Genomic DNA, 10,182 nt, shown 5'->3' on the forward strand with positions numbered 1-10,182 from the left:
CGGGTCTTGGGCGGTTTGGGTCTCCCTCCCCAAAGGAATGCAAGGAAAGCGCCAAATTAAAACGAAAGGGGGACATTTATTCTAAACACAGATGTTTAAACCTATAGAGCAGATATTATACACTTGGTTACAAAACAGACTATAGAAGAATACAATATTAAATCACAATTTACATCAGTGTTGCCCAACACGACAACCCTCGTTAAAAAGCCTATACAACAGAGAGAACTATGGCTCCATCTACACTGCCATAGAATCTAGTTTGAACCACAGTTAAAATGCATTCTGAAACTGGATTATATGGCAGTGTAATACATACTTCATCACACTAGAGAATGAATCCACTTTAAATCCGGTTTCTGCCTCCTGCAGAATTCTGGGCTTTGTAGTTTAGGGAGGAGACTTTAACAGCCTCACGAAACTACAAACCCCAGAATTCTGTAGGAGGCAGAAACTGGATTTTAAGTGGATTCATTCTCTAGTGTGATGAGGATAGCCTTATCTACACTGTGCATTTCATGCAGTTTGAACTGTATTATGTCATCCATGCAGACCTGTGTTGGATCTACATAACCAGATTATCTGGCTGTGTAGACGCATATAATCCATTTTGAGGAAGATAATCCGGGATCAGATCCTGGAATAGAGGCCAGTGTAGACCCAGCCTCCATGGCAGCATTATCATCTTCTCCCACTTCTTCCTCTTAGGCCTCGTCTACACTGTCATATAATCCAGTATGAATCCCAGTTAATATGGGATAGAGGGCAGGATAGACCCAGCCTCATCTGCAGTTCAACCTGCACGAAAGGGTCAGTGTGGATGAAGCCTGAGTGGCAAGCCCTGGGTCTCCCTCCCCAAAGGAATCCAAGGAAAGCGGCCAATTAAAAATAAAGAGGTACATTTATTCTAATCAGTTATTATTAAACAATACCATTTTAGACTAGGCAATTATATCATATTACATTACAATAAACCGAGAGTGGGGGGCTTCTCCAATCGCACTGTTCAAGGGCAGTTCTTCCCCTCCGGCGCTAGGCTGTGGGTCCTGGAGTTTGCAGAGGAGGGAGGGGGCCCTTGGAAACCCCCCATCCGCCAGAGTGGCCTGGGCCTCCCTCCACGGCCAGCCCCGGATCCACAGGAGGCAGCCAGAGCGGCCAAAGGGGAAGAGCAGCGCTTTCACAATGGAGTGGGATCCTCCCCTGCACAACAACACAATTACAATATACTAAATCACAACAAAGCAAAAACCCAAATCTATGGAAGTCCTGTCTTCTCTCTCCTATTCTTGCAGGTGCCAGTCAGGGTCTCTCGAGGTTAATGTCCCTCGGTGGTCAGGTTCCTTCACTCTTAAGCGTCCCTCGCCGGTCAGGGTCCCTCGGTGGTCAAGCTCCCTTGAGGTTAATGTCCCTCGATGGTCAGGGTCCTTCGTCCTTAAGGGTCCCTCGGCGGTCAGGGTCCCTCGGTGGTCAAGCTCCCTTGAGGTTAATGTCCCTCGATGGTCAGGGTCCTTCGTTCTGAAGTGTCCCTCGCCGGTCAGGGTCCCTCGGTGGTCACTGTCCCTCGGATCCTCCGTCCAAAGTGGACCTGCAAGAACGGCAGGGCAGCGTCAGTGGGGAGCGCTGCCCCCCTCCTCTTCCTCCTCCGTGGCCCCAGCAGCCAGGCCTCCGTCCAGGTGAGTCCAGATGAGGAATAGCCTGGACAGATGGGGGCTGCGACCCTGTGACCCTCCCCTGACCCCTACCCTCCTGACCCCTCTGATGGGGACAGAGGGAGGGATGATGGAGGTGTTGGGGGGGGGGGCAGGAGGAGGGAGGCATGGCAGTGCCTGGAGGGGAGGGGGAGGGGAGGAGGGGCAGGACCCCTGGGTGGGCAAGAGGGAGGGAGGCGCCCTTGTGGGGATGCCACCTTGGGGACGAGGAGGCGGTCGTGGCATCCCAGGCCGAGAGGGAGGGGTTGGGGGGGGGGCAGAAGTCAAAGGAGGCGGAGCCCAGCCCAAGTGGAGGAAGGAAGGCCCAAGGAGCAGTTGGTGGTCCCTCCCAAATCCCCCACAGAACAGAACAGAGCACAACATTGAGCGATATTCAAGAAGACAAAAACCCGAATGGAACAAAACTTAAAAAGAACATTTTAAAACACGAGCTCTTGCTGATGATCTTATTTTCCCAGTTGAAGACTTTGTGGAAAATATCCGAAAAAGGATCTAACAATGTTTATTTGGCAAGGAAAGAGTGCGAGGATTAAATGTATGAACTTAACGGGTGAAAAGAACAGAGGAGGCTTAGGACTCCCTGGTGTAAAATTGTATTATGAAGCATGTGTATTAGATTGGAGAAAGGATTGGACGACTCTCCAAAAAGCAAGAATCCTGACACTAGAGGGATTCGACCTCAGGCAAGGCTGGCACGCATGGAATGGATGAATGGGAGGATTATAAACTGAAATACACTTATTCATACGAATTAAAAGAATATCGGTAAAAAATGATGTACCAGCAATACATCACCCCCGACAAACTAGAAAAATGTTATAAAAATTTAGACACAAAGTGCTGGAAATGGGAATCAGAACAAGGCACCTTCTTCCACATGTGGTGGAATTGCAAAAAAACAAAAGAAAATTCTGGAAAGCAATTCACGCCAGAAGATATTACAGGAACAAATTAAACTTAGGTTGTTGTAGGTTTTTTCGGGCCATATGTCCATGTTCTAGAGGCTTTCTCTCCTGACGTTTCACCTGCATCTATGGCAAGCATCCTCAGAGGTGATAGATGCAGGCGAAACGTCAGGAGAGAATGCCTCTAGAACATGGACATATGGCCCAAAAAAACCTACAACAACCCAGTGATTCCGGCAATGAAAGCCTTCGACAAGAAATTAAACTTAAATCGGAACACTTTTTATTGGGAATTACAGATGAAAAATTAGAGAAGAATAAAGATGTCTTCTTTAACTATCTAATTTTCCCCAGCCCTTGCCTTCCCTCACTCCTTCTCCTTCTCCCCACTTCCCCACACCTCACGCAGTTCCCCCACCACACCCCTAACTTCCCTCCCTTTCTTCCCTGTTTTACCTAATTGGAAAATTTCCATAAAAATTAATGTTAAAAAAACAACAACCGAGGGGCCAGAGGGGCCCAGGCAGTCTTCCGGCTCTGCTCTGCTCTGCTCTGTTCCCAGGGCCCCTGGTGGCAATGGGGTCCAGAGCGGGGGCGGGGCTTCTGCAGGGGGCGGGGCTTCCCTGGGCCAGGACTGGGCAGACTCCCGCCCACTGGACGCTACTTCCCTTTGGGGCTGCGGCACAGCTGGAGCGCAGGTCTTCCTGTTGGGCGCGCACGCGGGGGATCGTGGTGTTCCTGCAAAGGGCAGAGAAAGCAGGGCTTGGGTCTCCTTCCATGGGGGCCTCTCTTAGGGCCTGCGCTGAAGGAGACCCCAAGGCGGACCCTCCTCGGCTGACGTGGACCCCTCGCTTGTCTCCTCGTCTGCTCTTTCTGCCCTGCGACTCCAACCGCCTGGGTCTCTCTGTGTGCTTGGAGGGAGTCTCTACACTCTGGAACTGATCAGACTAAACACTGTTGTTCTGTTTTCCTTCCATCCCAAAGCTCTTTACAAACCTCCCTCCCTCCTTCCCTTTCTCCCTCCCTCCTTCTTGCCTTCTCTCTCTTTTCCACCCCTTCTTCCCTCCCTCCCTCCCTCTCATCTTCCTTCCTTCCACCTCCCTTGCTTCCTCTCTCAGCCCTCCCTCCCTTCTTCTTTTCGCTACTTCCCTCCCCTCCTTCTCCCCCCCATTCCTCTTTCAACCCTTCTTGCCTACTCCCCCCCATCTTCCATCCCTTCCTCCTTCCCTCCTCCCTCCATCCTTCCTTGCTTTGTCTTTTCCCTCTCTCCCTCCATTTCCTCCCTCCTTTCTCCTGCTTCTCATCTTCCTCCCTCCCACCTCCCTAGCTTCCTCCTTTCCATTTCTCATTTCCTCGCTCAGTCCTCCTTCCCCCCTCCCATCTTCCATCCCTTCCTCCTTCCCTCCATCCCTCCTCCCTCACTTCTTCCTTTCCCTTCCTCCCTTCCTCTCTCAGTTCTCCCATCTTCCACCCCTTCCTTCTTCCCTCCTCCCTTCCTCCCTCTATCCTCCCTTGCTTTCTCTTTTCCCTACCTCCATTTCCTCCATTCCTCCCTCTCATCTTCCTCCCTCCCTCCCACCTCCCTCACTTCCTGCTTTCCCTTTCTACATTCCTCTCTCAGTCCTCCTTCTCCCCATCTTCCATCCCTTCCTCCTTCCCTCCCTCCCTTTGTCCCTCCCTCCCCTCCCTTCCTTCTTCCTTTCCCTTCCTCCCTCCCTCCCTTACTTCTCCCCCTCTATTCCTCCTTCAAGCCTTCTTGCCTACTCCCTCCCTCCCATCTTCCATCCCTTCCTCCTTTACCTCCTCCCTCCTTCTCTCTATCCTCCCTTGCATTCTTTTCCCCTCCTTCCTTTCTTCCTCCTCCCTCTTTTCTCCCTCCCTTCCTCCCTCCCTCTCATCTTCCTCCCTCCCACCTCCCTCACTTCCTGCTTTCCCTTTCTACATTCCTCTCTCAGTCCTCATTCCCCCTTCCCTCTCTCCCTCCGTTTGTCCTTCCCTCGCTCCCTCCCTCCCTTTCCTCCCTCGCTTCTTCATTTCCCTTCCGCCCTTCCTCTCTCAGTTCTCCCTTCCTCCCCATCTTCCATCCCTTCCTCCTTTCCCTCCTTCCTCCCTTGGTCCCTCCCTCGCTCTCTCTTCACTTCCTTTCCCTTTTCCTTCCCTTTTCCCTTTCCTCCTCCCTCCCTCCATTTCTTCCTCCTTACTTTTCTCCCTCTATCCTTTCTTTCCTCCTCCTTCTTTTCCTCCCTCTTTTCTCCCTCCCTCCCTCCCTCTCATCTTCCTCCCTCCCACCTCCCCCACTTCCTCCTTTCCCTTTCTCCCTTCCTTTCTCAGTCCTCCTTCCCCCCTCCCATCTTCCTCTCAGTTCTTCCTTCCCTCCCATCTTCCATCCCTTCCTCCTTTCCCTCCTTCGTCCCTCCTTCACTCTCTCTTCACTTCCTTTCTCTTTTCCCTCCCTCTTCCCTTTCTTCCTCTCTCCCCCCATTTCTTCCTCCCCCCTTTCCTCCCTCTACCCTTTCTTCTTCCTCTTTTTCTCCTTCCCTCCCCCTCCCGCCCTCTTTCTTTCCTCCTCCTTCCCTCCCTCCCTCCCTTCCTTACCGGTCCATCAGGTGGGTGGGTCCTTGGCGTACTCTGGCGGGTACCTCTGTCGCCTGCTGGCCGCCACCAAGCGCTGAAGAGCAGCTTGCAGTCCGTGCCGGGAGTGGAGGGCGGAGGTCCTGGCGAGGATGGCCTTGGTCTCCCAGCCAACTCGCCTGACTTCAGGGTCATGGTCGGCAAGGAGGAAGATCAGCCCTGGAAGGGAGAGAGGGAGGGAGGAGAAAAGGTGAGGGAGGGCACACGGACTCCCCAGGGAGCCTCTCCCCCCAGGCCCAGGCCCTCTCAGGCCCCACTTACAGGCCTCGAAGGTGCAGACGTTACTCTGGGTCGCGATGCTGCCGATCTTGTGAAGCAGGTGACCTGGAGGGAAGGCAGGCAGCAAAGAAGAGAGGGATGACCTCCATGAGCAAAGAGTGCCCTAGAGTTCCCCAGGAGGGGCTCCAAGGACTGTTCTGCAATGGGGGTAGGGGGTCCCTCTGGGGAAAAGGCCCCTCCTGCTGCCCCAAAGGCTGACCTGGACGCCAAGGGTGGGCACAAACGGGGCCAAGACTCTCCCGGTCCCTTACCCAGCAACATGGCTGCCGCCTTCTTTGCTGATGGATGTTGGCTCTTAAAGAAAAGCGGGAAGCCATACACCTTCTCCTCCAACTCCCACCTGGAGCTGCAGTGCTGGATCTGGAGGAGAGAGCGGGGTCAAAAGAGGCCAGGCAGAAGTGCCCTTGACTGCCAGGCCTTAGGGCGACCACTGACCAGGCGCTTGCAGATCTTGTGCAGCAGCTCCTGCAGGCTGAAGGTGTCCCGCGCCAGAACGCTCTCCTCCAGGTGCCATCCGAGGACCTGCGCCACCTCCCGGAGGGTCTCCCTCGCAGCCTTCCAAGAGGAGAAGGAAGAGGGAAGCTGAGCCAGGCTCCCTTGGAGGGCAAGGGCCCCCTCCCTCCTCCCTGAGCCCCAAGGCCTTGTGGGGCCAGAGCTGGGCTTCCCTCCTACCTTGGCAACCTCCTCATCCTCATCTTCCACGTGCACCAGCACCGCCAGGAGGCCATGGATGGTCTGGCGCTCCTGATTGGGATCTTCTGGGCGCCAGAGAATATGCTTGAAGCATTCCAGGGCTGCCTTCCGGATCTTGGCCGCCTCCTAAAAGGGGGAGTGAAAAGAAAGCCATCTTTCCCCCGTTTCCTTCCCTGAAGGCCCTTCTCAGGGCAAGGGGAGAGGGAAAAGCCAGCTCCCTCCCTCCCTCCCCAAGGAGGAGGCCCAGGGGCCAAGACTCACGTGGTGGAAGAGAAGGCGGTAGACGGCAGCCAGGTGAACCTTCGCGGGGCCCCGGTCTTCTTCCTGAAGCAAGGGCTCCAGCCGGCCAGCCAGGTCCAGGAACTCCAAGGTGACGTTGTGGTGGGGGGATTGCAGCCCCGCAGTGACCCCGACCAGGAGCTCCTTAAGGCCCATGGTCTGCAAAGAGAGAGGAAGGAGGGCCAAGTCAAAGCGCAGCCCTGCGTAAGATGTACCCTGCAGAGGATGCCGGACCACAGGCCTCCCCCCTTCTTTGAGGAAGGAACCTTCCAGGATCTTCTTGCTAAAACCTCAAGAGCAAGGCCTGCTGCGCGGAGCCTGGGCTGCGCTTGACTTACCTCCCTGTAGGTCTTGCAGAGCAGGAGAAGGCCCTGCCTGCTCTGATGTTGGACAGCCAGGCTGCGATGTTGGAGCCAGGCTGTGAGCAGCGTCCAGGTCTTCTCCGGGGAGTGAGGGCGCTGGCCGATGTGCAGTAGCTGAAAGAGAAGAAGAGAACCGTGAGGGGCTAGAGCCAGGAAGGGAAGCACTGCCTCTCCTCGCCTTGCCAGCCCTGCCCTAAGGCCCTTTCCAACCCCAAAACCCAGGCCGACCAACCCTCCTCACCTGAATATAGAAGGCCACCACGCCGGCTGAATGCTCCAGCGGCGCTTCTTCCTCCCAGGTGGAACTCAGGTGCCGGAGAAGGGAAGAAGAGGACTTGAGGAGGCTCCTGCAAGACAAAAGAGACCCCCTGAGGAAACCCAGCCAGAGAGAACAAGCCGGGCCTCCTCCCTGAACCTCCTCCAGCCCTTGCTCCTTACTGTAACTGGAGGGCCATCCCCTCGGGGCAGACGCTGGGATCTTCGAACATCTTTTCGGAGGTCTCGTTGTGTGACACCCAGGCCACCCTCTTCACTAGCACGGAGACGATCTTCGCCAATTCTCTGCAGAAGAAAAAGGAAAGAAAAAGGCTTACTTCCCAGTGGAGGGTCTGAGTCCCCCATCAGGCCCCCCAAAAGGGTTGGGAGTCCCGCTGACCCTTCCTCCCCACCCTCTCCTTACCCTGGAGGAACGTAGCCACTGCTCCGGTTCCTGCTGGGTGCCTCCAACCCAGGCCTTGTGACCTCGATGAAGTTGGTCACCAAGGCGAGCAGAAGCTCCAGGAACCACCCCTCCAGGCGACAGCTCTCCTTGATGTGCTTCACGATCCCGCCGATGGCCCGCGTCGCTCTTGCCTGTGGAGAGAAAGGAGGAGGTTTGAACCTCAACAGAAGGAGGGCTCCTGGTCAAGGCTGGGAAAGAGGGGGTCCCATTCTCCTTCCCCTTACCGTGGCCGCATCCCAAGCAGGGCCGCCCTGTTCCTCGCCCTCCTGGGCCAGCCAAGGGCCCTCCTTCACCTTGGCCAGGAACAGGTCCAGCGCCGCCTCCAGGCAACAATACTGTGAATTTAGTACGGCGCATACTAATTCACCACAAGGCCTGTGAATGAAGAGAGGGAAGAGGGAGCCATGGTCAGGGCCAGCCTTGTCTCCGACCCCATGGGGAGACCGCTAGGGCCCCATCGGGACAGGGATGGGGCACCCCCAGGCCCAGCTCTCTTACCTCCCATTGGACTCCAGAAAGTGGTCCGTGGCCATCTTAAGGTGTTTGCGGGCCACGTAGTCCACTGCTTGCATGGCCTCTGCAGAGGAGGGACTGCAGACAAGCATGCAAAGCCGATGCAGGTGTTCTTTCGCCTGAAAGCAAAGAAAGGAGGGAAGAAACAATGGCACCCGGCAGCCATGGAAAGGCCCCTGGGGCCAAAAGTGGAGGGAGAGAATTGACAGGTGAAGTGTGGAGAATGCCTGCTGAGGGTAACCGGGCATTGGGCTCCCAACATACCTTTCCAGTGGCCAGAGAGACCACCAGGTGACGAACGGGAGCCGAGAAGAGCAGCCTACCTGAAGGCCGGATTTCTCTGGGACGAACCTGTCATCCAGAAGGTCTCTGCAGGAGGCCCCTCTTCATCTCCTGAAGAAGGCATTGGGCGATGCCTCTTGGGTGGTGGTCCCAGGCCTGGCCGGGGGGAACTCTGGGCCTTACCTGCTCTGGGTCCAGGGAGGACCACCTCCGAGGGTGAAGGGCCATGTCTACGGCTTCCTCGTGGCTCAGGGAACTGGAAGAGAGAGAGGCACAAGGAGGTGAGGCCTGGCAGGGCAGGGACGGAGGACAAGGAGCAGGGCTGTAGTCATCCCTCCTGGGCAATAGCAACGCACCTGCTCGAACTGGGGGGAGGGTCCCACACCTCATCCTCTATGCTGGCGATGTCTGCCAGTGTTGCCTCGTCGGCGTCCTGCAAAAGACAATTGGGCAGAGGAGTGAAAAAGGGGCCAAAAGAGAAGGAATGGGAAGGCAGCCCAGGGGAGGAGGACTAGAGTGGGAGGAAGGAGGTGAAAAGAGGGGGGGGGAAGGTGGGGGGGGGGTAGAGAGGAAGGCGCCCACCCCTCTTTTACCGTCCCCTTCCCTTCCTTACCATCTTCTGAGTGAGCTCGTTGACACTGCAAGGAGAGAGAGAGAAGAAGGCAAGGTCAGAAGAAGTCCTCCCCTCTCTTCTCTCTGGTGGAGCCCCCCCAAGCCCCCATGGAATAAGAGTGCAGGCTGAGGCCCCCTTGGCCTCAATTGGGAGAGGGAGGGAGGAGACCTCTGCCTGCCATGTTCCCCTGAAACTGGGAAGGAGGTACCTCTCTGTATTGAGGTCCAGGGCCACCCACTCCGGCAGGAACAACTCAGAAGGGATCCCAACTTCCTTTGAGCCCTGTTGAGGGGGAAGAAGGGGGAAGAAGAGGGAAGTTCGTGCTGTGCCTTTTGCCACACCCTCCCTCACTCTTTCCCAGGTGAATTTCTACTGCTAATCCTGGAGAGGGTTGGACTGCAACCCCCAGACCTCCTCCCCAATGACCACGCTGCCTGGGGCTGATGGGACTTAAGAGTTGCCAGATTCCCACCGCAGGGGAGGCCTCTTCAGCCAAGGGCCACCGTGAACTCAAGGGGTCTTGGGGTGGCCCTGATCCAGCTACCTCTTTCCAGGCCCCCTCTTTCACTCACCAAGTCTTTGGGTCGTTTGTTCTGCGGCGGAGTTGGGCTCTTCTCCGAGAAGAAGCTGCTAGAAGGGCAAGGGACAGAAGAAGAGCTCAGCTTGGGATCCCCTCCATTCTCCTAAGGTCCCCAAGGCCAGCCCCACCCCAAGGACCTTCCAGCCCCTGGGAGGAAGGCAACGTTCTGGGAGGCCCCAAACCCCCAGGCCGCAGCCTACCCTACCCCCCCCTCCCAAAAAAAATCATGGGCAGGAGGTACCTCTCTGCTCTCTCGGAGGACGTCAGGCTCCCCCTCTGCACTTCCAGGCTGCTGTCCGCCCAGGGGAGCTCCTCTCTCCCCAGAAACTGTAGGAAAAGGAAGGGAAACTCAAGGCTCCAACAAAGAAGGGCTTCTCCTTCCGCTACAACCTCTCTCCCTCCAGTCATGTTTGGACTGCCACCCCCAGCATTCCTCTCAGTTGACCACACTGTCAGAGGCTGCTGGGATTTGCAGTCCAACGACACATGAGGGCTGTAGGATCCCCTCCGCTCTTCAGCAGAGGTCCACCTGGGAACCAAAGCAGAATCGCCCTCCTTTCTTGGATGCTGACCGCTGCCTTGGCCCAGCTTCTGTGAGGGACAGGGAATGAACGG

General features: G+C 56.1%; 1 protein-coding gene across 1 annotated transcript; it reads right to left on the reverse strand.

Moving 5' to 3' along the window:
* Positions 1 to 2,714: 2,714 nt before the first annotated feature.
* LOC137096196 (uncharacterized) lies at positions 2,715 to 9,795 on the reverse strand. Its single transcript, XM_067464828.1, has 19 exons — positions 9,773 to 9,795; positions 9,560 to 9,617; positions 9,196 to 9,269; positions 8,988 to 9,012; positions 8,731 to 8,807; positions 8,558 to 8,630; positions 8,078 to 8,211; positions 7,804 to 7,954; positions 7,538 to 7,710; positions 7,297 to 7,419; positions 7,100 to 7,205; positions 6,835 to 6,972; positions 6,479 to 6,655; positions 6,197 to 6,343; positions 5,960 to 6,079; positions 5,776 to 5,884; positions 5,507 to 5,569; positions 5,210 to 5,404; positions 2,715 to 3,352 (listed from the first exon to the last, which is right to left on the reverse strand). The coding sequence occupies exons 1-18, from the start codon at positions 9,793 to 9,795 to the stop codon at positions 5,217 to 5,219; spliced, it is 1,959 nt and encodes a 652-aa protein (XP_067320929.1). The 3' UTR covers positions 2,715 to 3,352; positions 5,210 to 5,216.
* Between the last annotated feature and the right edge of the window lie 387 nt (positions 9,796 to 10,182).

This window comes from Anolis sagrei, chromosome 2, assembly GCF_037176765.1.
Source record: "Anolis sagrei isolate rAnoSag1 chromosome 2, rAnoSag1.mat, whole genome shotgun sequence".
NCBI classification, from domain to species: Eukaryota; Metazoa; Chordata; class Lepidosauria; order Squamata; family Dactyloidae; genus Anolis; species Anolis sagrei.